Source organism: Falco rusticolus, chromosome 8, assembly GCF_015220075.1.
Source record: "Falco rusticolus isolate bFalRus1 chromosome 8, bFalRus1.pri, whole genome shotgun sequence".
NCBI classification, from domain to species: domain Eukaryota; kingdom Metazoa; phylum Chordata; class Aves; order Falconiformes; family Falconidae; genus Falco; species Falco rusticolus.
Window position 1 is genome coordinate 11,497,783 of NC_051194.1, and position 27,952 is coordinate 11,525,734.

Below are 27,952 nucleotides of genomic sequence, written 5' to 3' on the forward strand. Positions count from 1 at the left end.
AACAGCACCTGGCTTCTTCCCAGCTCTCTGCCGTCTGAGATGTGGGCCATGCCCAGCCAGTGCCGCCAGCAACTTGGCGTTACTGGCAAAAAGGAGCATTCATGCCAGGGCTGACAGAGAAGCGGGTCAGGTTCAGCAGCTCAGCTGAACATCCCAGCTCCTTGGAGGAAAGCTCTAGGAACGTCAATATTTGTATTTGCTGATTTCCAGTTCCAAACCTGTCAGAAAACACGCGGTCAGGTGCAGTCTGTCAGCAAAGGCACACAAGTGAGCGAGCAGTGGGTGCCGGCAGGAGTTACGGGATGAACCACGCAGAGGGAGCCTACGGAAGCTCTTATGTAGGAAGGCAAGCAGTGAGGTCACCCGGCTGCAGACTGGATCACTGAGGCAAAGAGAAGTAGGCCAGTTTGTCACGTCACACAGCCCATTAGCTGCAGATAAAGGAAACTGGTTTCCTGTCCTGCACTCCAGTCACTGGACCAACGGTTCCCAACTTGTCCCTTGGGCAAGGCTCACAGCCATTTCCTCCTCCTCCTCTTTACCTACTAGCCCCCTGGCCCTCTCCCACCCACGTTCCTGATTTCATAACCCCATCTATCACTCCTTAGACATCTGACAGCTTGTGATAGTTCGTCTTCCCTTCCCCTCCCTCGGCCCTGCAGCGCTGCCGTTCATGGAGCATGCTGCCTGCTGAACCCACTGCTCCCATCTGGCTCCGGCCGCACCAGCTCTTGCGGGGGGCCCAAGCCCACAAACCCAGCAAGGTTTCTCACCAGCGGCTCCAAAGAGCACCCTTCACGCTGACCTGCTCTGTTATTGAGGTTCCCTCTCACTATGGGGAACCAAGGACACAATGACAGCACACCACAGGCTACACTCGCTGGGGCAAACCGCAGGAGATACATCATCGTTTTCAACAAACTGGGAATATCACTCCCAAAATACGTTCTGGAAACCTCACAGGTAAAGCAAACGGCCGGGGTCAAGGCTAGTCCCTGTGAAGCAGAGCCACCTAAGTCTGGACGGGGCTGGCAGGGAACCGGCACTTACACCTCCCTTGCTGTCCTTCTCCCCAGGGCCAAGCAGCTAAATTCCACACAGCCTTCCTATTATTGAATTGGACAATTCTGGGATGTTGGGAAAAGCACTAGTTACCACCTCTAGTAACTCTCCCTGAAGGGATAACGTCTCCAGTGGAAGAATGAAGTTGGTTCTAATTTATAGCTGTCCCTCCTGGAACATAAAGTGTCCCAGGAGTAACAGAGCTTAACAATGAATCCAGGACGGCCACAAGGCAAATAAAACCCGAGGTCAGACAGAAGGACACTGTAAACACAGCTGCTGCTTTGGCTGTTTAGAGGCAGCGTACAGCGTCGTATCGCAGCTCCAAAGATGACGCATACCTTCTCCGAAGACCCTAACCACACAGGAGCTGGTATTTCACCGGTTGTCGTTAAGGACTATGTGAGTAAAAGCAGCACAATAAAGCAGGGGTGAGGTGCAGAGCTAGGAAAGTACAATGAGGGCAACAGGACGGGGGGAGGTGGCCCTCTCCCCCCCCAGGGCCTCCCACCACTGATTCAAGGAAAGGGAGGAAAGCTGCTCCACGCAGCAGGAGCCATGATCCACACAGAAAGAATCTGCTTCACTTCTAGAAAGAACCATTTCTAAATACCTCACATTCCTGAGTGGTGCTGCTGGGCTTCTCGATTGCTTATCCCCTTTGCTGACAAACTTGCAGCATTACACAGAAAATGTTGGAAGCACTCTAGCTAAGATCGCAGATCATGCAAATGGCACGCCGAGACAGAATGAAAAGGAGAAACACCAGCAAGAGATCTCAGCATTTCTTTAAGATTTTATCCAAAGAAAGCCAGACCCATCCCTCATGCTTTAGCACTAGATTTACGACACAGCAGCTTTGTTTCCCCAGAAACAAAACTTCCTCAGTAACTTACTTCCTGGTCACTACTAACCAGCAGCCCTGGCCACTAACATTAGACACTTCAGCACTTCAACAGCTGAAGAGCTTGCGGCCCTTGGAATACAAGAGGAGACACACTGCATCGACCTTTCAGAGCTCCACATGCTTCCTGGGTGCTCTCTAAACACATCTTCCTTGTCCTTTATCATCTTCATCCTAGCCTCTGTTTCAAGTTTTAGCCTTTTTTCCCCTCCTCTTTCACAGCAAACAACAAGGCACCCTCCCTCCCCAGCCATCAGCCATATAGAAAATACAGCCATTTACTCCAGGAAGCTGCATTTTACCTTGTCCTCCAACTCTCAGAAATCCTCCCTGGTCCCCAGGACCCTAAGCCTAAGAGAGAAAATAATTATTCTTTCTTGAGGGAGCTCAAAGCTTCTCAAAAGACTTTCTCAGGCAAACTCTCTTGGCTTCACTTGCCATTTCAGCTCTAATCAACCACCTTCCAGAAACAACCATCCAAAGCTAAGATTCCTGTACTACCATCTTTTCAGTTGTGCCAGACCGGAGAAGATCCAACATAAGATAAACAACCCATCTTCTTCTCAATCTGTGCAAGGAAACAACAACCTGCTGGTCAGCAAATTCGCTACTGTGTAATAAATTGTGCACATGTCTATTGCTCTGCCATTTGTAATCTTACTTCTACGCCCTGATCTCAACCAGTTCTTCACTGAGAAGGTCTTTGTCCCAGATTAGGTCTTAGCTCAGCTGTGAAGCACAGAAAATGCACTGTCCTACACAGGAAGGAATTACAGTTCTCCAGGAGGTAGGAAGGAGAAGGGTTCGAAAGACGTCAATGTAGATTTGAGTCAGAAATTGCAAATGACATCACAACACGACCTTCCACTTCCTGCTAACCCACACATGTGCATTAGGACAAACGGCATAACAGCACTTCACAAATATATAACACCTTTTATTAAGTAATCTCCAAGTTACTACGCAAACACTAATTAAGCTTCTTAGCACCCCTGAGAGGTAGGCAGCTACGTATTACATCCTTCTACAGAAAGGTCTCAAGGTTAGTCCATGGCAAGAAGAGGATTACAACTCCGCACCACTCTGACTGCTAGGCTGTATCCCCTGTGCTGGTCTAGTTTGCTCCAGCATTTCATCTGCCTCAACGGGATCAGTTGCTGGAGTTGGAGTTTTATCTCCAGTTTAGCATCAGAAGGTATCAGTGGTAGCACTGTGCTCCGGGTGCAGACGGCTTATGCTCCGAGCTTACAGTTTCCAGCAGAAACTCTTGCTGCACCAGGATCACGCTCTGCTGCTTAGAGCAGGTGCAGCTTGACCCAGCAGGTTGTTAGCAGAGATTTTCATGGGCCAAGAGCCACAAGACACATTCCACATACCTTGGAGAAGAGCTAAGGGACGAAAACCCTCTGAAGGCAGGTAACAATTCTGCTTCACTGCAGGATCAGGCTTGGGCATACAAATGAATCCAGTGTGAACAAGCAACGCTGGTCTCCGAAGCTCCTAGTGTTTTGCTTCCTTCCACATTGGGGGTACCTGGCAGCCTGCACGAACAGTCAAATTGTGCTGCACGTGATGTGGCCCCGGCAGAGGAGCTGCGCTGTGTGATATTCATAGACTGGGCAAGGTATTTTTCAAAATGACTAAAGCTAGCAGGTGTCTCCAGTGAATGATCCGGTCACCTTAAATGAACATTTATTTGGACATTGCTCATGATTTACAATTTAATACAAAGACAGTGTGTTTATTACTGCTTCAGTAATTAATTGCCTTGCAGGGGGGCACAGCCTTCCAAGTGGCAAAGCTGTAACTTCAGACTGCTCTTTGCCTGTTACTATATTTAAAAAAAACCCAAACAACAAACCAAAAAACCCACTGCCAGAAGCTGTGTGCTGCTTTCTGCCGCATGCTTTGGCAGAGGAGTTATTGTTGAGCAGCTACACTCATACCACAAGTACCCCATTCACACCCTTCTGCCCCTTCCCCTGGCTGCCAAAGTGAGGCAGACTAGATCAGTTAATTACATCTTTCCTCCTTAATGATGGAATACTTGGAAAACTCTTATTGATTCTACAGAATATAATTCATGACCTAATTATAGTGATAAAACTGCAAGATTATCATCTTGCCAGCTATTAACTTCTAGCACTGATCTGAGTTAATTAGAAAAGATAGGTGATTTCTACACTCTTGACTTGCAACATAACAGCACGATGAATGAGGAAGGCTGCTAAAAGTATGCCAGGCAATTTCTAGCCCTGAATCTACTCTCAACTCTCAACCTACTACTGATCCTGCCCAGGAAATACCAAACAGATTTAGCACTTCAGCTTAACTTCTTCAGCTATCTGAGTCGTTTGCTCAGTGGGACAACCGTGCTTGATACTGACAAATTTTGCAGAGGTTCAAATGTGTAGCATGAACCTCCTTTTTTTAATCCATCTTTTACAGAATTAAGGAGGCCAATCTAGGTTCTTGTTTTGGACTAAGTCTTCAGTCAGTCTCAGTTTGGACAGAACATAAAACCAAATGAACAAAAACTAATCAAGAAGCTCCTTGATTTCGAGTCAAAGTCATCCTCCCTTCAACTGCAATGACTGGTTGTGGCTGAGCAAAGAAGGAAAAACCTCTTCCCCCACCAGCCCTTCATTCTGCTTTTCCTGGAAAGAATGCAGCCCCACCTAAGAACCAGGCTTTGATTTCCTTCATGGCTGCTCAGCAGACAGCCTGTTAGGGTCACACAATAAATCAAGATGAGAAACTAGGAGTTTTCTACCCTACTCAGGCTCTACGCAGGAAGCCAGTCAGCAGCAAAATAGGAGATGCATTTGCAGCGCGTTACCTATGGCACATGAACTTCCTGCATGTCTGCTGTAATGTGCGCACGTCTTAGTTTGGCTTCCTAAACTGAAGTAAGATCCCCTGCACAGACGCAATCTTCACGCTCATTAGAAATGCCCACACGAGTTATGACATACCTACTGTGATGCACGCTGCCTTCCCCACATAGGTAATCTCTTTGGTTTTAGTGTTATGACTGTTATCCTCAAGATGAGGGCGTAATTTCTTGGCTTTCTGCCACCCAGACAAGTCTTTAGCAGTTGAGATTATAAACGCTAAAACAATGGGCTGGTCAAGGAAAAACTGCTTTGAAGTTGGGCAACACTGACCGTACTGAGATTTCTAGTAATACCAGGAATTTCAGTTGCTACAGCCATATGAACGTAGAAGAAAGTCCAACAGTGGGTAGAAGCGAACAAGTATTCGGGGTTAGCGTGGTGCGCAGCAGACCTTATTTTCTCACATTGCAACATGAGTTCCACAAACCACACCAACCTCTAACTTTAGAGACAGATACCAAAGAACCCTCCTGCTGGTGAGCCAGACAGTTAATCCTGTGGGTACCACTGCTGTTGAGGTTGCTGCTGACTTGCCCTGCAGCAGGCTGTCAGTGCACACACACCATGCACAATTACTTGGCTTAATGGGGCTATGAGGTAAGTATGAGTCCACATCAGCAAACCTGGTACGTCTCTGATGTGAGGCACCAGGCCAAGTGCTCTCGATTTCACCTTGCCATCAAAAATGTGCAGCTATCCCCACGCAATCCAGCTCTGTCAAGCGCATGACTGCTTTAAAGGAAACCTGACGCAAGAGGAGAAAGACTGATGCAGTCTCATAGTACAGCCAGCACTGGCAAAGCAGGAAAGCTCACCCCATGTAAGTGCATGCTAATTAATCATTCAGATCCTGGCTGACACTAGGAAACTTCAAGCTGGGAGAGATATCTGTTGTAGGAGACTTAATACAAAAGAAACTCTAAGCTTGCAATAAAAGTTGATAGGAATTGAACAGTTTGCACATAAGGAATCTTCCGTATCTTCAAAAGTATTTGATTCATGGGCAAACAAGGCTCAAAGTATCTCTGTAAGGTACCGTCTCCCCTGTTATTTGCTACCATCCAGTGAACCGGTGGCACAGAGTTCTCACACTGTTTGTTCCAGACCACGCAGAGCTCCACACTTCTGCACCCTTATCCCAAATGATGAGGCTATATACTGCCTTGCAACACATCGCTACTAACACACAACTGAAAAGGAAGCACAAGAGGTTCACAACATCTTTAAACACCTTTAAGGTGTTCCCAGAAGAGAAAACAATGAGTAAGAAATGGAAAAAAGAAAAGTTTACTTCCACTTTAAAAGTTGCTGAACTGGGAAGCACTTTGTTATGTGACTTTCTAAAATATTTCCACTATTACAGGGGAGCCTGTTCACCAAAGCTGTGGGTGACCTGTTCCCAGCCACAGAGGTTTTGATGACCTATAACTCATCAGAAGGAGGTTTTCGTATTCTGCAAGCTATTGTGTTGGATGGTCCATGACAAATCAGTTTCCTGCATTCGTCTCAGTCTCTTCCACGACATCCTCTCTAAAATTTTACGGCTTTACCGCTTACAAACCCAGTTCCTGCTAGGAGAAGGCAGTTTACCATCTCTCTGACGTTTTAATGAGAAACTTGTCAGCTGAGCATGCAGGAGCTTATAGCACTTCTAATATCTTTGCGGAAAATGCATCATCCTGTTAAGAAAAAAGCATGAAGAGGCCTCAGAGGATCATACAATTTTGCTATTCAAAAAGAAATCTCTAGTCGGGAAACTACCACTACATAAAGGCATGTGCACTCAAATAACTGGATCAAAATCAGGTAACTATTACTAATTCTTCTGGTAGAGCATTAACTAAACAAAAAAGAAAACCAGATGAGAGAATGAGATCTAAGAGGACAGCAAAAAAAAGTACTATTTTACCTGAAGCAATTTATCTAGCTTTTCTCTGTTTTTTAAAACAAGAAAACCCAAGAAAACTCAGCTCCTGAGAGAAGTGGGTTGATAAGGCGGCCCTAGTATTTTACAAATAAATGCATGGAACTGAATTCAAAGAGACGGCAAAGATAACATCTCTGAAGTAAATGTGCAATGGGCATAAAAAAAAATCAGCTAGAACTAGATTACACTACTGGCTTAAGGTTAAACATTACCCAAGGTTAAAATTATTATTGAAATCATATTGCTGACCCAAGTCAGAGCTGCTCAAAAACAATGAAAAAGCGACATGGTTATCAGAAGCCACGTAAAGCATGGTCAATCTAAATACAGCACAATAAGCCCAACGTATTTCAAAGCCCAACTTCTTCGCTCAGCAGTGACATCTGTTACTATCTAGACCATCATGTAAGTCTGACAGAAGTTCCACCCTTCCTAACTATCCAGGAACTGTGCATCACAGTCTAGTGAGCTCATGGACACATCAGTAGGATGATGGAGGATATTTCCTAGAACCTAAACCAAAGGTACCCATGTTAATGGTTACTAAGAGAAGTTTCTTTCAAGGGAGGAGCAGCATGAGAACAGGGAGAAAAAGTAGTGTGATTAACTAAAATACTTGTTCCATGAACAATTTTTAAAAGCAGAAATTATTTCCATTTTGCTCAAAGCAAGGTCTCACAGAGGCTACCTGGGACAATTTGTCTTCAGGCACAAAACCCGTCAACTAAGTTTCCAAGTAAGGCTCATCAGGTGAAAAGAAAGAAGATAAATCTCATACATGAGCAAAGCTATCTGCATGTATCAGAGATACAGCTCTGACATTAAAAAAAAAAAAGATATTATTAGCATTAAACTAATAACCATTCATATTTTATGCAATTCATTTTTCCAAAAAGCATCTCCAAAAACATCCAACAAAGACTGGCAGAACGTGATACCCATTTTATCCACAGGGAAGCAAGGGGAAAAGAGAACGTCTTCTCAGAGATCCCACCATGTCTGCGATGGGACCGCACAGTCTCAAGAGCACAGACCATGTGGATTCATCCAGTAGGCACCACACATTTAAACATATGGTGTCACTGATGAAAAACATGCTACTTTTTGAGAATCACTTTGAATCAAACAGGGGAAAGTGCCTATTCAGGAGGAGAGGGGAAGCAAATCTCAGATGAGGGCAAGAAAACAACAGCCTAAGGAGGAAGAAGGAAACTGCAACTGACTGGAATTCATCATCTTAGCATTCACACTGCCTTACACCTGATCACCAGAGAACTGAAAAGGGTCAGAAGCTTTTGATCCGCAGTCACATGAAAAATATCCACTCTGCTCAACATGTATGCAGCTAATAAAGGATCAAGCAGGTCTGCAACAGTTTTCTCCATCAGAATTATTTTAGAACCAAGGTGTTCCCCAGCATACTCTAGTAAATTAAAAAGCTGAATGAATGACTGAGAATTCAGACTCAAGCAAAAGGAATACAAAAACCATTAGACAACTAACGGACCTAGTGATATTACAGGCATATTCTTCCAAGATAACAGAGTGAAGCTGTAAAGAATCATATATGCACATACATTCAAACAAAGGAAAACATGATTTTTACTTACATTTCAGTGGCTATGAATCCGGTGAGCTCAGACAGGAAGAGAAACAGTATGAAGAGACAGCAGCAGACAGAGACTGGCAAAGAGGCAAGAAGAGGAAAAGGTTAGTTTCATATCTCTAACAAAGGCAAAAACTGTTTTCACCCAGGCATATTGTTCCCCCCCATGGATACACCACCCAGACACACTTAAGAACTAATTTAGAGACGCAAATGAGGCCATCAGAGCCGTAACCTTCAATGGCATGCTAATACCCAACATCCTGCTGGGTATCTTAATTCTTGGTCCACCTCTTCCACACTGATTTCTAGCTCGCTATGGTTCTACCAGCACACAGCCTTGGTCTGCCAGCTCTCCCAGCTTCTTCACAAAGCTGCTTGACGATATATTACATCTTTGGAGCCCTTGCTCCAAATAGAGTTTTATTACTAGTAAAACCTCGAGAAAAGAAAAAGATCAGCACTTCCTTGCTTCAAAAGCATACGGTCAGCTACAGTGGTTTGTGGATTAGGAGACACTTTGGTTCTTTATCAAATTGTAAGGCTACATCTAAGTCATCCCACAGCCTGTACTACCCACTAGATAGAGCTGGTACAGCAGAGACATGGCAATAATGGACTAGTCTAGCCAATGCCTGATACTTCTCTAATTTCTCCATTTGGCCATACATTGATTCTTCAGAGAGGGAAAATTCCCAGCGAAGGAATTGCAAAGTATCTGGACAAATCCCATATCTTTTCTAAGAATGCCAACCTAGAGTTAAAAGAAGGGAACCCAAAGTAACTGGCACATTACTGGTTATTCTTCATCAGGAAACTATTCAAAACATCGTACAGTGACATTCAGACAGCAGTGACAGAGTCATTGACCCACAAAGGAGGGGCTGGAAGGACACCTGTAAATCCTATTGAACAGGGATGACTGGAGGAGACAAGGATGTGCCAACTCAAGGAGACAGGGCTGCAATGTGTATCTGTATGAAATAAAATACCCAAGTTCACCATGAATCACTATACATAAGAGTAAACCAGGAAATGGCATGCTACTCCAGGGCTGTGACAACAGTACCATCTGGCTCACCCCTCAAGCCCAGCAGAGCTGCAATGACCAAGCACTCTTTGGAAATGACCACTTTACCATAGCCACTAATTAGGATTGAGAAATAACACAAGAAAAACTCTGTTCCTCAGCTTTATTCCACATGACCTATACAGTCTGAATGCCCGTTCCTTTGGGAAGCTCAAGCAATAACGGGCTGGGAAGCAATTTTATCATACAATTGCGTCTGTCCCAACTCCCTTGGTAGAGAATGTGAGAGGCAAGGGAAGGAAAGAGGAGGTACTTAAGGCAAATACCGAGACAGACCCTTGTGCGACCTAAAGCCTTGTGCCCCATTCTTCAGATTAGTCAGTTTATAGTTCTGAGGAAAGAGAAATGCGTTGCTTCCCCTTCCTCATCAGAGTAATTTCAAGGGTGGATTAATGTACTGACCCTCTGAAAAGTGCAAGGGTTTAAAAGAGATGCCAAAAAAATCCATTAGCTAGGATGAAGAAAGAGAGAAAAGGAAAAACAAAGACCAGCAGGAAAATGAGGGGATATTAATTTCTAAAGAGAAAACTCCGTCGGTTACACAGTTGCTTCCAAGTCTTAACTGTCAAGACAGAGAAGAGCAATACTGCTGTAACCCAGCTAAACCATCGGCATGGTGCACCATGCAGCGTGGGGGAGGAGAAAGGGCTACTTAAAGCACAGCAGCAAATCCTTATGAGAACATACACACCTACGTAAGAGCACAAAAAAAGTAACCTAAGCACAAGACTAGTTCATCCAGTGTTTCTTACTGTTAATCACCAAACAGCACAGACGCAAGATCTCTGATCTTTGGCAGTATGCAGGGGAGAGCATCTGACATACAGACAACCCTTTCTTCTTTAATTGCTTCCCATATTCCTCTTTGCTTGTTATCCTGTAAAGGCTTTCCACAGCATCAGCCAGACCTCTCTACTCTCCAGGACTTCTATGCAAGCCTGGTACTACTAACTGTAAACTCTCTCCCAGAGTCTTCTTTCTCTTCCAACTTTTTAATATTCTTCTCTGCCATTTATATCATCAAATTACCTTCTCCTTTTCCAGTATACAAAGCATCTGCTCCCTCAAGTCCATCTTCCAATCCAGCTCTTGCAGGGAAGGCTTGTGACAACACTTACCAAGCACAGTACAGTAAAATTCCACTAACCTATAACTAAAAAATCCTGCAAGAATGCCCTGAAACACCTAGCAGGGACTGACCTTCAAAGCTTCTCAATGTCTTCAAACTGCATTGTCAGTTTTCAACCTTAGAAGAGATTACTGAGAGTGGACATGAGAGGGGGACATAAAATCACAAGCAGCCTGAAGGAGATGAATGGGCAACAACTACCCCACTGTCTCTTCCAGCATGGGAATGGGAGGGAAGGGGGAGGTTTTCCTTTACAGAACACCTAATTAAATTCTGAAAATTCATGACTATGGACGTTGAGAATGCTTAAAGAAAAATCTGTAAGATTTCAAAAAGGAATCATACGTGTCCTGAAAGAGAAATCCATTGAGGGCTACTAAGCGCAAAGGTACCACCTCCAGCTCAGGCAGTTCCGAACTGCCAGCGGACGGGGGCCTGGTGAGGTGTTCAGCCTGTCCTCGTGCTCTTTCTCAGGCATCTGCTGCTGACCACTCCTGGCCAGAGGACACCAGGCTGCACAGACATTTGCACTGACCTAGCTAGCATGGCCGCTCTTGTGTTAAAACTCTTCTTGTACACACGCACATTTTCAGGGTGGGGGGGTGTCTCTAGCTTGAGAAGCGTGAAAGACTTACGCGTTAAACCATCTCTAGAGCCAATGGTTTTTCAGATGCAGAACGTGAGCTCCTCTCCTTAGCATGGAGCTGCAGGCATATAAGATGTTCCCAGCATAAGAATTTACACACACGGTGCTTCGGCTGCTTATTTCATAGCGAAGGTCTTTACTTGCTTCCATGCAAATGTGCAGTTCCTGCCACCCACATTTGACAACTGTATTATATTTGGAAAAGTAGATTAAAGGCTAGGATCAGACAGAATAAACCAATTCATGCATAAAGCTTAGTTTAACTGCAAGAGCACTGTGATGTTCCCACAGAGCTCAAAGGACCACCTAAGACAGGTTTCTTAAAACTCTAATATGATAACACAACCAATATATCAAAGGTTGCTGGTGTTAGATGCACTGAAACACACTGCTGTTGGCTAATCAGTAATCCCAGAAGGCTGGGAAATTCCGCCAAATTAATTTTCCTGCACTAGCTTCAACAACCTAACCTTTTTGTACACACCCTATCTATGTACATTCCTGACTCTTCCTCCCCACCCCACAAGAAATGAAAGAAACGCAGTGTTTAACACATCATACAGACTGCAAACGTGGATCCATGGCTATATTAAGGCATAAAATTATTAGTATTTATTATTCAACGGAGCAAACTGCTATGAAGTGCAAGGAACGGGTCTTGTTACAGATGCCATGTGAATCATAACTTCGATATTTCCTGATGTGTATTTAAAACTCCAGCCGCCAAACAGCACAGAGTATTTCTGGATAACATTACCATGTGTGCATACAACATGTGCATGCAAACTATGCATCCACACTGACTGATAAATAGCAGGATTGCTACAGCAGCTGTCCAAGTTGCAAGCCCCTCTCTCAAGAAATCAGACTGCTCCTGTCCAGCCAGATGCCAACTGCCAGCCAGCCAGGGCACGTGCTGCTGCTGCTGCCTACATCCCCAAACATGGCCAAGTTATCACCACGTTAGTCAGGTCTGTCGGAGCGGCAGTGCGCTGCCATCACAAACACGCTACGCAGGGGTGGGAAGACCTGCGACTGGCACAAGCATCTGGTGGGAGAGGGACAACAATGGCATGACTGGCTGAGTGGCACAGGGATCACGGTGCTGCCTGAAAGAAGAGATTTTTTATTGGGAAAAAGGAACGAGTAACTTCTGCATGCTTTTCAGAGAAGTCCACAGCAGCGGGTTTGTTGTTCTGCACAAACTTTACTCCAGTAAAATGCAACGGACTGGTCTTGGTTTCTTCATTCCTACTGATTTTCACTAGTCAGAAGGGTTGCTACACAGACCTGCAGTATCTTGCCACGTTCACTGCAACTTCTGAAACTACATAGCCATACATAATAGAAAGCCTCAATAACCCTCCAGCTGGCTTCTGAACTTGCTTGCAATTGAAGATTGCCTTCCTCTTCTCCACCAAAATACCCTAACACTTACTCTCCCCTCCCTGAGCTGCTTCCCTCCTGGAAGACTTGAACTCTTTAGCCTTGGAGGTCAGAAGCAGAGCTGCTATTTTTCCATCTCTTCTGTAACGTGATCTGCACCTTCTTCCCTAATAAACCTCAAATGTATCAAAAAAAGGCCTTTTTACAATCCAAAAGTAACTGCAGGAATCCGGCAGTAAATCCATTCCTATTCCTGAAAGCTTCCAGCACCATAAGTGACATTGATCTAAAGTTTCAGCAGAAATCACGTGGAACTGGCCTAAATTAAGTCAGCTACTAAGGGCTATTTTACATCTGCTCTTTAAAACTTGGAGGACTTAAGGAAAGCCAAAATACAGCTGCAGCCATAGTAATATCGTGTGTTTACTAGATCCCAAAATATTTTTTCAGAGGCAGAATGTTTCCCCCTCAAGCCCTCAATGTTATTACAACCTGACTTCCCTAAAGCAGTTCTCACAAACCATGCCACCTTTCCAAATTTCAAACTGGCATGGCAATGGGCTGGTCTCATCCACGGCCTCCTAAAACACGCAAGATTTCTGGCTTTCAAATTACAAGACACAGGCTTGGTCAGACAGAGAGCCCATTAGGAAAGCTGCACACAAGATCCTCACATGCAAAGCCACCAGAGTTTGTTGGCTGCCTGTGTGGTTCAAAAGCTTGTATCAGGCTGTCTCCAAACACTCTGACAAAAAGAAGGAGAACCAGTTAGAGAAGAAAAATCAAAGCCTGAGAAGCTGCAAGTAACAATAGAGAGAAATAAGTCAGCTAATAATTTTAAGTAAGAGTCACAGCCTTCAAGCCTTCCCACAACAGACTTATCACTTGAGCTGTTTACTGCAGATCAGAAAGCCTAACACTGAATGGCCTTTGATGGTTTTTTTGTTTCTAAAACACACTCTTCAGCAGGTGATTCATAACAAGACCAATTCTCAAAGGCAGCCCAGTTACAGTGTGGGAACACTTAGTTTCCAAAACAGAAGGTAGGATCACTAACAAGTTCAAAGTGTTCTTTCAGAACACTAAATCTCATACACCTCTAAATTAGCAAACAGCTTTATTCAAGCCCTTTGTTCACAGTCTCAGCAAACCTAAAAGGGAGTCAACGTACAAGTAATTCAGCGGTCAGGAGAACATGGAAGACAAGGACTCTCTGAAAGTAAATATCTGAGTAACGTGCTATCTTCACAGAAGCAAAGAATAGTTGAGGCTGGCAGGGACCTCTCTAAAGATCAGCCCGTGCAACTCCCTGGCTCAAAGCGGGGTCAGCTGAAGCAGGTTGCTCAGGGCTGGGTCTAGCTGATTTGAGTACCTCCAAGGACAGAGGCTCCACACCACCCTGGGCAACCTGTTCCAGTCTTTGACCATCCTCACAGTAAGGAGCGAGGAGTTTCATTAGCTCACAAAGGGCTTTCCTTTTGTGTCCACTGATTCACTGGCACTGACTCAGTTCTATTTGATGCCTGCTGTCACCAAGGGATATGACGTCACTCACGTCAGCAATGACATACAAGGCTACTGACCCATCTACAAGAATGGATGAATGGAGCACAGCTACATGATCAAAGGAAGCCACTGTTCAATGGAACAGGAAAGCTGCATTAGGCATCTAATTACAGGCCTGGCAGGATCAACCTGATCAATGTTTACCACTCTGCACAGAGCCCTCGCTGCATGTAATTGTGTGAAATTGCATTACTCAGCCTACAGCCTCCCTCAGGAGGAGGAAGGAAGGAAAAGGGGCCCAAGGCAAGAGATTGGTATCAGCTGAAGCCTATGCATTGATACACAGGAGTGAGAGTGGATCACTATCAGTGGTTCCTGACCAAGCAATTTTTCTTCTTTAAAAGCACAATAAATAACAACGAAATAAAATCTCTGCTCATTAGTCCCACCTACAACATCAGATGAATCCCCTGAGTATGCGATGAGAGAAATATGCGTTTCCCAAATCATCTTCACCGCTGGCCACCACATATTTGCCACCCACACTGCTCCTTACTGCTCCAGAACCCAGATTCCCTGTTGCAACAGTTTGGCTCCTCAAGTCTCTTCCACAAGCAAAGGCCTGGGCACACCAACTGAACACAACTATTACGGGTTGTTTTTCACACCGAATGAGGGGATGCCCACCAGGCAGAGGTACAAAATCTGCAGTCACCCGCCTCCACCAGTGTCTGGAACAGACTCACAGCTAGTGTTCATGGAAAGACCCTAGCAAAAAGCTCTCTAGCTACTTCAGTAGCCAGCAGCCTGGGCATTTCAGCACTAGCTTTTAGGAGCTCCCTTTCGTGACAACGTATCTTTACTACTTTCTGTTGCCGAGGTCCTGAATCCATGCAAACTACTTTGCTGTTTAGTACAACCTGACAGATTGGGCAAAATGAGCTGTCTCAGCAACAAAGGATACCCTTTCCAGTGTTTAATATCCCTTTACAAAAATTCCCTGGAGACAGAGAAGCCAAGCAATCTTTAATTTTAGATCAGAGCTATGCAAGGACATAAAAAAGAAGGATTACTTACTAATAGCCCCTGTGTAGGTTGGCTGTGTAAGGTCTTTTGGCACCTTCCTGTAGATGTCAAACCTGAAAGAGGAAAAGTAACAGCCATAAAACAGGTGGAACATTTCAATACATTTTATGTCCCCACAGGGATGAATGATGCCGAAGTTTTTCCATCCAGCCTTCCAACAACATTTTTCAGTTCACAGAAGGATATGAGGAGGAAAAACAAAGTAAAACAAAAAACCCTTTTTCTTTTGTACAATTATGTAACTGTGCTCCTTCTTGGCTCCAGTTTCCAAAGCACTTCACTCCGCCTGTCCCTGCCTTGCTGTCATGGATCTGTGCAATCTGAACCGTGAGAGATGCCAGGGAAGAAGTCATGCTGGACAAGTTTATAGACCACCGTAAAAGGAAAAGGATACTCTACAGACTCCTGAATAAAGAGTCCTGGCAACATGCTGAGACACAACCTATATTGCCCCTTGCAGTTCGCATCCTGCCACAGTCAGGAACTGACAATTCCAAAGTCAGAAATCAAGGTGTTGAGACAAGAAACCTTACCCATGGACACTGGATACACAAGAGATTAACCCAGAAGTTTGCTGCTCCCCCAGCAAAATCCAGTTTAATATTAGACTGTTGTTTTGATTCAGTCATATCTTTTAATATCCATATGGCTCAGCTTTGCTATTTTAAACTCTCCATGGTTAAACTTTCACTGCCCCTATGATGTTAGCTGTATTATTTCCTACAGCCTTGTGTTCCTGCACATCCAGCCGCAATGCAGCTCTGACATCAGTTTTTCCACCACTCAATAAAAATTAATTAATGCATTAAAAACACACACACACACCCCCTAAAGAAGGAAGTGACTTGTTCTCCCCCAAAACAGACTTTTTTTGGATATACCACAAGTGGGTGAGATCTGATGCTTTTTCCAGCCCTGGAGAGGCATGAGAGACACTGGCTTCCAAACTCCCGTTCTATACAGCATCAAGGCGAAACACCTCCATGTTTATTCAGTAGTTCCTACTACACCAAATATTATACTGGGAGTTTAAAAACTACATCTTCTTTCTTTTCTTCACTCTTCATCTGTTGAGATCACTTACAACTTGGAGGCACTCTGGATGAATAAAACAGGACTTGCTTTGCATGAGATTAGGACACCGTTGCTATGTTTCATTCAGGAGTTGAAGCTGGGGGAAGGAAGGGTAGGAGAGGGAAAGAGAGCAGGTATAAAGACAGTTCACTTGCCCAGCTCAAGTTCTGAACAAGCTATGGCATCTCTTAACCGTTCCAACAACCCACTACGATACACTTGACAGTGTGCTGCACAGGATATGCATGGAGCTGTATGTTTTTATGACTCTCTTCACTGTCATCTCCTAAATACATTAGTAATATTCCTGAACCAAACAGTCCATTTATGGCTTTCCAGCTGCCCTGAGAACAGCTGGAAAGTGCTGTTTACATTCTTTCCACATAAACCAAAGCAACAGCAGCAGCGGATGGTAAAGCAACCCAAAGCAGTTGGTGACATCACGGTCTCACAGGCAGAGGAAGTAGCTGAGCGTTCCTGCTCACAGCCCATTAAACACTGAAAGCTGGTGTCGTCTCGCCAAAGTCACAATAATAGATCAACAAGGCTAAAAAAGCTGAGAGAAAAAGAGAGAGAGAAAGCACATGAACACACAAGAGCTGCTGAGTGTGAGTGAACAATTAGAAATAGGAAATAGCTCTCTGCTGGACTGAGTAAAAACAGCAGCATGTGGATACTATAAAAGGAAGTTTTTTCTTACAATGAGAAATATTTACTAGCATTAAAATGATGACCCATCACAGGATTAAAAAAAAATATAAAATTAGCTTTTTAAATAACTCAGTGGAAAGCTGGTGTCATGGCAGGGTTCTCTCCTCTCAGACTGCCATTTTAATCATCTAAGTAACACCCAAACCCTACAAATTAAGTTTTACATGGCATAAGTAAACTAGAATTGGGCAAAGACACTACAGAGAGTGATCAATGGCTCCTGGCCACATTTCTCACCTGGCCTGAAGTGTTTCAAAGACAGTCCACCTTCTCTGTGCTATTCTTCTTCCCACCTCTTTGACCACAGGGTTACACTCCCTCCCTCTTCTACCTCCATGACACATGTTCGAAAATGGCTTTAAGCAAGTCTCTGGATCTGATCTGCCTGGAGTTTTGAGAACTCTTGGGTCTATACTTACAGCCTCAAGCCTCCCTGCAAGCACAGTACAGCACATTCACAACAGCTGTCCTTACACAGGACCTTAACACACTTTAAGAATCACTTAGCGTATGAGCACGGTGAGGGTACACAGCTCGCTAGGCAGACATCAGGCAAACAGAATTCTAGCCTTGAACTTACAGTCTAGAGGCACATACAAGAAGAAAACAGAACAACCCAGGAGAATTTCATAACGCTTTAATACTTTGTTTTGTAGAATTAACACATTTTCAGATTAGGACAGCCACTATGGAACAACACAGAATCAAGAGTGGACAACATACACGCAACAGGCGATGAGAGCAGGCTGGATGGTAGGGAGGGAGGAAGAAAGCTCAGCTGAGATCTTATAGATGAACACTTATAGAACACAAGCTTATAGAAGCTTGAAGAATGACATCCAGAATCTGATTCAAGCAGCAGAAGGGAAGGCAAGCAGGGAACGTGTATTCAAGCCTGCAGAAGGATGCTGAAATTATCACAATTAACAATAACAGCAAGGGAATGCAAAAAGACAAGTTTGGAATAAGAGACAAACACTGCTGGCTAGATTTTGCTCACTGCCACGTGATAGCAGTAAGGCCAAGAGACTACCAGTCCAGAAGGAAAAGGACTGGCTCTGTGCAAGTATCCTGGCAGAACATTCATTTGCTTGGAAAAGACATGCTTTGGATTAGAAGGGTTTATACTCTGGCAAAGGAACAATACTCTTCAAGGTACCAGGCACCTTCCCATAAAGCATCTGACACTGGCTACAGCTTGAGAAAGTACAATTTATTTAGTCTGATCCAGGATGGTGAAAACAGCAGTTGGGTTTATGCCTTCAAAGAAGGGCAAGTTGGGAGCTCAAAAGGACAGCAAGACATCGAACTTCGAAGAGCATGGCAGATGTGCTGGCATTGCTAGGGAACAGAGCTATCTTGTTAATTCTGATTTAAACTCCTAGTCAGAAGAAGATACAAATGCATAGGATTCAATGACAGCTTGAAAATTCTGTTTGTGAGACACCAGAGAAATGAAAACCCATGAATGTATGAAATGAAAAGTAGAGAATGGAACCCAAAGAAGGCCTCATTAATTACATGCAATTATAATAAACAAATCAAGCAAACTTCTCAAATAAATGTGCGCAATGGACATGAGTTATTGTAACAGGAGACCCTAAGTCCCAATAAATCAGGGATTTGTGAAACCCTTAGCTCCTATCAGACCTAAGAGTTAAAAACTCGATTAACTTCTAGACTCTACTAGACAAACCCTTCACCTGAAGGGTTCTTCAAGAAGCTGCTGGCTTCTTGCCTTGGTCACAGAGCTCCAAGCAATTTCAGGGGATCACTTACACTGTCCTGGGAAGGGAAAAGAATGAGGATTAGACACCAGAGGCGATGGTAATGTATGAGGGAGGAGGCCATGGAGCTGTATGCATGGTAAAGGGGAACAGGTTTTACTTGCCCTCAGGTCCGATGTTCCTGCAAGCACCTGCAGTAAAAATTCCAATAAGCCTCCAGGTTCCTAGAGGCACTGGTCACTTGGGAAAGTATTTGTACCCTGGGAACAGAGAGGAACCTCATGCTCTGTATATTGCAAAAGCTGCTTTACAGATTTCTGATACTGGCACATTCAAAGCAGTGGAAGATACTGCTAACGCTGGAGGAAGACTGGCTGTTCAGAACTGTTCTACCAGCCAGCTCATAATGCAGCAAGACACACTGTACTACTCTGTGAACATCCACTTTGACAGTCTTGCAGTCATATCCTAAATGACCGTGAGAAGGCAGGGTTAGGTTTACGGCATGTACCACCTGGTAGTAACTGCTAAGTGAACTCTCTTAACCCGTAGTACTGTGCAGCAGCAGCAGCGTACCCCACCTTCGGTTAGGGATACATTACTTTACACTTACAAAGCATGCACACATACAGTTTCCACAGGACAGCCAGCACATTATTTATATATAGCTTTTGGCAACTTTCTTCCTTTGCTCAGAAAGGTAAGGCTTGTAAGGCGAAGTAATATCTTTGAGTTGATCAACTGACATAGTTGCAAAGTGGAAACAACAAACTGTCTGCTCGGAAAGTTCTTCCTCCAGGTCATATGTATCCTCATAAAGGGAAGGCTGGACCTTGCAATACCACAATACAAGGCTAAAGATAGAACTAGGCTGTCATCAGTGTAACAAAGGAAGTTCCTGACACATCTAGTGTATCTATTGTCTTTTCTTTCAATTGAGAGCATGGTTGCAAACAAAGAAATAAAAAAAGGCTGTTTGGCAATGTCAGAGTTTTGCAGGAACCAACATTCATAACTAACATGAGACAATGCTACAATACTTTTTTTCCCAATCCAATGCTGGAAGGACATAGCAAAAAATGTTCTCACCTTCCTGACAGGAATGTCAACAAACTGGTAAAACAGCATTGTAAAGAAGAGCAGCACAAGGATCATTCCTAACAGGTTGGAACAGAGCATTCACAAACCTTAGCAGGATTAAGCCAGGTCTGAGGCAGAACTCCGGCTGCCTGATGGACAGGTGTGCAACAGTCCTCTCAGAGACAGAAATTACATGCTCGGTCTTGTCTTACTGGAGTTGCACAAATGGATGATGAGGTAAAATTGTAGATGGGTGCACCTCAATAGAGCCAAACAAAAGGATGGCAGATTTCAAGTGCCAGTGAACAGCAGAAGGACTTCAAAAGCTCTATTGAGACCAATATGGGCTGTTGCTATTCAAATATTTTTTCTTCAGACATAAGTATAAGCTCTTCACATTCACTTTTCAGGATCTCCTAGAGCCACAGAAAGCATCAGTGTTTAACAAGTCCGAGCTGGACGCAGTAGTGTCATCTGAGGGGGACAGCCACAACCAACCATGTCCGAGGCTGGCAATCCAGAGGCAAAGATAGGTCAAACCCAACAGAATTAAGCAAACTGACATCATCAGCCCTGGGGTAAATTCCTGATTTCCCTTTCAAATCTATCTGATTGACAGCCCAAGATGGGTGACAAGGAGGGCAGAAGATGTCTACCCAAACACTGTGGTTTTTTCTAGAGTAGATACTTCAAATGCCTGCCCTGAGAATGGGGATGAGCTCAATCCCTCAGCAGGAGCTGCTAACAGGGCCTCCTGCCAGGGCATGCTTTATATACACCTGAACAGTTTCAAGTCTGGATCTGAAATATTTCAGGAAATGAAGTAATAAATACGTAATTTCACTGAAGATTACCACACCTCCAAACAGAAAAATCCTCTCTGACATCTTTGGAGTCTGAGAAGAGCTTCAATAAAATACTACAGTAACATCTCTGTAAGATGCTGTTAACTTTTTCATGAGGAAGAAGCAAAGAACTTAAGGCAATAATTAGAAAAAAATACTTACAGGTAGAACTAACTAGTTGTTGGTTAAATTTGCATGTCTTGTAGCAAAGGGAAATGCTGATACCTAAAGGAGTTCGCATTAGAGAAGGAAGAACACTAATTCCTCCTTCAGTTTACAGCATTTAATGCAACCCTCAAGCATGCCCACCCCTCCCTGGCACAAACAAAGGAGCAATGCACTGGCCGTGTCACCTGGGGCAGACATTTAGAGCACAGCTTATAAATCTCCCTTTACTACTGACTCACTGTGCGGAGTCACTGCAAAGAGACAGGAGATGCTTTAGCTCTGTTTGTGGAACTCAAACACAATTCTGGAGCACGCAGCAGTGGGATGTTTTCATGTGCTCTTCTGTAAAGTCCGGTTTTACTGATTTAACGAAGGGGCAAGGGAAAGATTATTTTGCAGCTCTTGGACTGTATTTTGGATTCCAGTTAACCAAGCAGCCAGGCAAAAGTGCAACACATTCACATGTGGCACATGGTCACAGCACAGAATTTAGGCACTATAAATCAGCAGCAAACAGATTAATTTTCATCCCTTTCCACTCCTCAGATGAGTCAGAAATGTAGCTTTAATACAGACAGGGGAAAAATATTTTTGTTCTTCAGGCAGACAATGTTTTTCCCCAGAATAACTGAATATTTAAACATTAGTCTTCTTTTTGAAGCATACTGACTCTATCATAGGTACTTCTGCAGCATGTATTGAAAAGGGTTAGTGTTTAGCGGACACAATCATTCATTACAGAAATCACACTTGTGATGTCAAAGATGATTTAAAAATTCTATCATGGCTGAAACGCCATTTTTAGCAGGTCAGTGATGGCGTAAATACATCAGGTCATCTCGTCTTAGCAGCAAGGGTCCATGGTTGTGATTCACACAGAAGAATGTGGGTGTTGAAACAACACTTGATTCCCTACCTCCCATGTTAACTAGCTTTTAGAAGTGGCATTTATTTTTCAGCAGATACCACATCTGAAGTTGAGGCCACTAATTCCTGGTGACATTACTCACTCTCAATAATGAGCCCAGTGCACAGTGCACAATTACCTTAATTTTATTACACATCGGCAGCTTTGAGATCTCTTTGAAAAAAGAGACAGCCTGGTGCTGCTGAACCTCTTTGCTTCGTTAACAAGCACCTCTACTTGAAGTGACTTGCAAGAACAACACATTTAACAGCAGAAACGTAACTTCAGTGCAAGTTATCCATACAACTAACAATTCTACAGCAAATTTGACTAAACTAGACAAAGAGGGGATTACCGAGTACACATACAAAAAGTTAACTTTGAAAATACTATGAAGATTATGTTGTTATTGCAATAAGAAATCTGAAGAACTGTGGAGCCAGTGTTTGTATTCCAACATGCTGGATGCTGGAGACTCAGTGCTGGACAAGTGCTCGTTCATTATGAGTGGGGAGCTACATCTCCACCATAATCCCTCAGATACCATAATGCCTTTCAAAGAAAAGAAAAAGGGGGGGGGGGGGGTAGAGGGGTGGTGTGGGGGTGTAGGAAGATGTCCCTAGGGTTTCCAAGATACAGGGGAAAACCCAGATAAGAAAAAGCCAACTGGTGAAGCCTCACGCCTGAATTGTCACAAAGGGCTTTCATAGTATCAGAAAAAAAGTCCATCTCTGATTGCTTCCTTCTTGGGAAGAACCACAACTGCTTTGAGAAAGGGACAGGCTGCAGATCGAAAAACAGAAAGGCAAGGCACCTATGACACACACACAGAGGGACAGACTGGTTGTCTGAAGAAATGACGAATAATACACCTTCCCAAGTTGAGATGGCTTCCTCGATCAACAAAAGCCCTTGGTCAAGGGCTCAAGTTTAAATCACAGCACAAAGGAACAAAGAAATAATAAACCCTGCCTTCAGTGGCAGCTGGCACTCCAGTGGGAGGCTGTGGGGCAACGATACGGGCTGTATCACTCAAGATTTCCGTTGAGATTCTCTCTTCTCACACAATATTTACGTATTTGCCATACAGGTCAATTCACTCAAGACAGCTGTGCAAGTCAGAAAGCAGGAATAAGACTGTCTTTTCAGAACCTTTTCAAAAAAAACATGACTGTGACACACTAAAGCCACTGACCCTTTCGTGTACCAAGAAAGCAAGCTCTAAAACCTGGCACGCCAGCTAACACCGAATTTGTAGGACAAGCTCGCTGCTCTACAAAGTGAAATAAGATCAGGCTGGCCTTTTAAGAACTATTTCATGCAAGAAATGTTTCCTTGCCCCCTGTACGGCAGAATGCAAGCCAATTAAAGCACTTTTCAAAACTTCTTTCCCCTTCTGCTCATGTGCTGGTAATGTCCATCCACTAACAGCAAGTAGCGCAGCTCCTGTGAACTGGAGATACATTCAAGTGCAGCAGTGCTGCTATTTTTTTCCCATTTGTCAAGTCCTTCTTACAAACCAAAGAAAAGTGGATCAGAATACGTGGCTACAGGCCTCAAATATCAAGAATCTGAGAAGGCATGTCGTCAGTATTTCTACACCCCCCCCCCAATTCGTGACTAACATAACAAAGAGCTTGCCTGTTCCTCACAAAGTCCATTTATTGCGTACTCACCAGTAAATGGAGTTACAACACAGAAGGGAGAATTTCTGCCATTACACACCGTACTTGCCATGTTCAAGAAATACAGCGACACAGAGGTATCCATGCACAGCAGACACATTAAGTTTTAAGAAACTTATTTTTCAAAAAGGAACTTTTTGTCAAAAAAGACAAAGCACTCTGCTTGTTAATTATACTGGGTTTCTTTTTCAGGTAGACAGAAAAACTGCCGTACAGTGCCTTTCTAGGAACATACATTTATTCAAAACGACAGACTGCTTTCAATGAAAACTACATGCACTGGGGAAGGTACACAAAGAGCAAGGCAGCTGCCAAACATAACCTTGGACAGTCAAGGCTATACCAGCATCCATTTCATCTTTGGTAAGAGTCATCTTGAGGCAGCTCTGCCTGATAACAGGTTAGAAACCATCTAGTGTCTTCTCTTCTTTGAGAGCATCTACCATCCAGACAGTCTAAATAAATTCATTTTTAGGCCACATCCCTCTGAATTACACCAGGCTCTCTACTGCATGTAGACACCAATGAATCCAGCCAACTAACAATTTCTACTCAGCTGCCACTGAAGAGAAGAATCATCCTTAACTCTGAGAAGGATTAATTTTCCCTGGAGACAAGGCCATAACCTTGGGATTTGTCACTACACACTTCTGTTCTTCCTCTTACCATTTCTTATCTGTCTCCTCCAACATTTCTGTTATATTGCTGCGTTACAGACATATGATTCAGAGAGCAGAGATGGTTGGTTCAGTCACCTTTATTTGGTTCCCCACAGAAGCTACAGATCTGATGCAGAGACAGACAATCAGCTCGTCCCACAGGATTTGTATAACTCTATCTATTTTTAAGTTTGTCATTTCACGACAGAAGAGGTGCATTAGCAGTTCAGGAAACCAAGGCGGGTGTGAAGTGGGGAGTGGAGAATGAGCAACCTCAACCCCACTTCAGGAAACATGTTTAAGTGCACATGAAATGAGCTGGAACAACAGCTCTTAAGAGTTTTCAATCCGTTTGCAGTACGGGCTACCACACAACTTACCTTCTGCGTAGTAATGCTGCTACCACCTCTGAAAGAAGCATCCCTAGAGACAGCAGAAGTTTATAGACTATGATTCATTCAGTATCTGCTGCTATTAAGGCTCCTAGCACAGGTAACACTTAACAGTTGAAAATGCAGCAATTCACTTTGCATAAAACGCTTTATAAGGAGAACACAGGAAATGGGAAAAAACTCAGTCACGATAAATATAAACTGGATTAAGTCTATCAGGCATTCAAAGACAACTGTGCCCAAATGGACTCCATTTTCTCTCTCCAGGAAAACTTTAGTGGAGGTTGGTGTTACAAAGGGGAGATCAGAACTTAATCACAGCATCTGTCTCGGAAGCTTCCTTCTGCCCCTCAAAACCACTGTACCCGGGAAGCAGAAGAGGGGGTGGGGTGGGGAGGGAAGAGCCCTCGTTGGGATTGGGTATCTTCTGTGCGAATTTGGTGGACTCAAAAGGAAGCTATGGAGAGACTGTTGTCACAGCAAGATGATTCCAAGGCTGGAGACTAAAGGCAAGAGGAAACGCCCTTCCTTTAGTACCCATGGAATTTCTAGAGAAACCTTCCCACCAAAGGCATGCTGTTTTGTGTCAAGGCGAATTTATATCTTTGTGATCTGCTGACTGCTCAGGCAAGATGATGTCCATCATCTAACTAAAGCTTAAGAATCAGAAGTACAAGTGCATAAGAGAAAACCTCTTCAGAGGACGTTAAACTCTAAATAAAAACAAGCAGGCTTATACATATGCCTTCACTCCACCAAACGCAGACAGGTACCTCCAACAGAGAACGTACCTTCCTGGCTTTGTTCCCTCCTATGAAGCACATCAGACACTCGCAGTAAGATCTTTAAAAGCAAATCTGTTACTTTTGTATAATGGGTAAATCTAAAACCACCAATTTCATTTTCAATGTGACTGGTCAAGCTGAGGGAAATGTAAAAGCAGAACAAACAGCACAGCTGAGTCTGGTTTGCACACACAGCGCTCTTTTGATTAACAAAACACTATCTATTTAAAAAATAAAAATAAAATCCCAGGCACCTATTTGTTGTTGTTGCTGGGGGGGGGGGCGTGGCCGGGAGGCGGCTTTTATTGTTAACAGTTGTTAAAACCCTACCTAGAACTACTGTGACCAGGATTAGAGAGAAAAAGATTAACCTCTTTACTTGTTAAATTGATTTTATTCAAGACTGTAGAGTGTAGCAGCAGGCTGACTTTTAGGGTATGGAGAGATGGCTTGAAAGACCAGATATGCCATTCCATGCACCTAACAACAGAATATTTGAAATAATCTAAAAAGTAAAAATTGCCCTGGAGAACAGCTAGTATGTAGGACAATGATGATAAAGGAACAAGTGGGGCAAGACTTCCCTCTGCTTAGGACTTGGAGAGGGGTTGGACGTCACCAGACTCCCCTGGGAGAGAGGAGATGAATGAGCAGATGGCTGGGCAGGTGACAGAGAAGACTACTCCGCAATTTTGTGGGCTGGATTATGTACCCTAGGTGCTTGAAAACAGCTACGAAAAAGAATGTCATACCAGTCTGACCAGCAGTTTGGAGCAAGTCCCTATACTAGGGAAGCATGGACTTGAGAGAAGATGCAACCCCCAAGTAAGAGGGCTGGAGACCTCTAAAGAACAGAGAGAGGGAACTGCCATGTTCCCTCCAAAGTAATGTCAGGATGGAAGAGGGTGGTCTCTGTCTCAGGGACACTGGAAAGAGCATTAAAATCTAATTACGAGATTTACAGAGTAGAAGTTCCATCAGAACCAATGCTCTTGGGTTATTTTGTTTTTAACTAGGGAAACATCAAGGACAGCGTGTCTTTTTAAAGTAAAATCTCTCCTACTTTACTCAAAAAAACCCCAGTGGCTTCAACTCCCTATGTATTTTCAACTTCTTGTGGTCCTTGCAGAACCTGTGCTAGACAAAAATCCAGAATTTTGTTCCATGGGTCTATTGAAGAATGAATAATTTCTACACATCAGTAAATTCACTCTAAAGCAGTCCACAGGCAGTAGAGGTGCCTTATTCTAACACCTTCCTCTATATATGTATGGAAAGCACTAATTTTTCTATTTTTATGGAGAAATACTAGTCCAAGATTTCATTCTGAAATCCTTTCTTTAGATCATGTTGCTTTTCCGCACATTCAGAGGCAAGCGCCTGCTCAAACAACTCTGCAAGAACACTTAGCTCCTACACAATCCAGCACAGATAAGAAAGAACTCTTCTTCCAACAAAGTAGGTGAAATCTATCCCCCTGTTTTACAGAGTGAGAAAACAATGGCAGGAATTCAGCAGCAGGGAAGAAAATAGGAACTACTGACTCCAAGCACTTCATTTTGTGATTGTTAATTCTTTGTTTAAATGAAATTTCTGTTTCCTGTCTGCCGGTAGATGAGAACATAATGTGCAGAGAGCAGTTCAGGACAGCTTCTGGGACAGCCACGCTGCGATCTCACAGATGGGATGCAGCAGTGGCAGCCAACAGACCTGAATTCTGTTCCGCTCCCAGCACTGACTCACTGTGCAATTTCTGTTCCAGTCAATTAAATCTTTCTTCTTCAGCTTCTTCATTTTGCAGAGTGGCACCTGGTAACATTTGCCCACCTTTCATCAAGCACATTGAAATCTGCAGATGAAAAACTCTGGAAATACATGAAGTATTACTGATCAAAGTTCCAATTCTTTGAAGGTCTGTACAAGGAAAGCCGCAGGAAGACGGGCTTACGAAAACAAACTGGATGTGCACTGCAAGAGCTAAGCCTCAGTTCAGTAACAAGGACATGCCTGGAGCGCATGTTTACGAACAATCTTGATCAGGAAGAGTTTCATGAATTGGGACACAAACTTCGAAGCATGTGGAAAGTAAAATAAGTCATCTCGTTAATCTCAGTTGCACACAAAAAGTAAAGACTGAATATAAAAATACCAAAGCTTGGCCCTAAATGTGAGTTGAAATGCAAATACAGATTCAAAGGAGCACTAATAAGCCGATACTTGTAAATACCAAGCAGTTATTAACACATTTTATAAGATTAACACCTGCGTAACAGCAGATAATATACAAACATCATTAAGTAATCAAGCTAGTCCTCATTTACACACAATAGGATATTAACATACATACTGCAGAAGTGGAGCGTTAATGGGCAAACTCTCAAGGCTTTAAAATGACATTGGAAACTGCTTATCCTGAACTACTTTGAGCAAGCTCTGATATGTGAAGGACTGGACAAGGGGGTGCAGGGGCTAAAGCAATTTTAAACTGGTTTAAACTGTGCTGAAAGCAGGAGAAGACTGCAATTTTCAGACTCTGTACGACTGACTTTTCACTCCCAACATCACGTCAGTTTTTGAAGCATTATCCTCCAAATATTTTTTTTTTTAACCTGCTGACTCTCCACACTTCTAAGCCCAGGAGTGAAATGTAGGAATAGGTTTCCTTGCCAGCTAGCTCCTC

General features: G+C 43.6%; 1 protein-coding gene across 2 annotated transcripts in view; it reads right to left on the reverse strand.

Annotated features, from left to right (window-relative positions):
* Positions 1-27,952, reverse strand: part of ERGIC1 (endoplasmic reticulum-golgi intermediate compartment 1) — a 62,800-nt gene that overhangs the window by 22,627 nt on the left and 12,221 nt on the right. For both annotated transcript variants that reach the window (XM_037398798.1, XM_037398799.1), the window contains exons 2-3: positions 15,231-15,292; positions 8,401-8,473 (exon numbers count right to left, since the gene is read on the reverse strand). In XM_037398798.1, the coding sequence (XP_037254695.1) occupies positions 8,401-8,473; positions 15,231-15,292 (135 nt within the window). The remainder of the gene's footprint in view (positions 1-8,400; positions 8,474-15,230; positions 15,293-27,952) is intronic.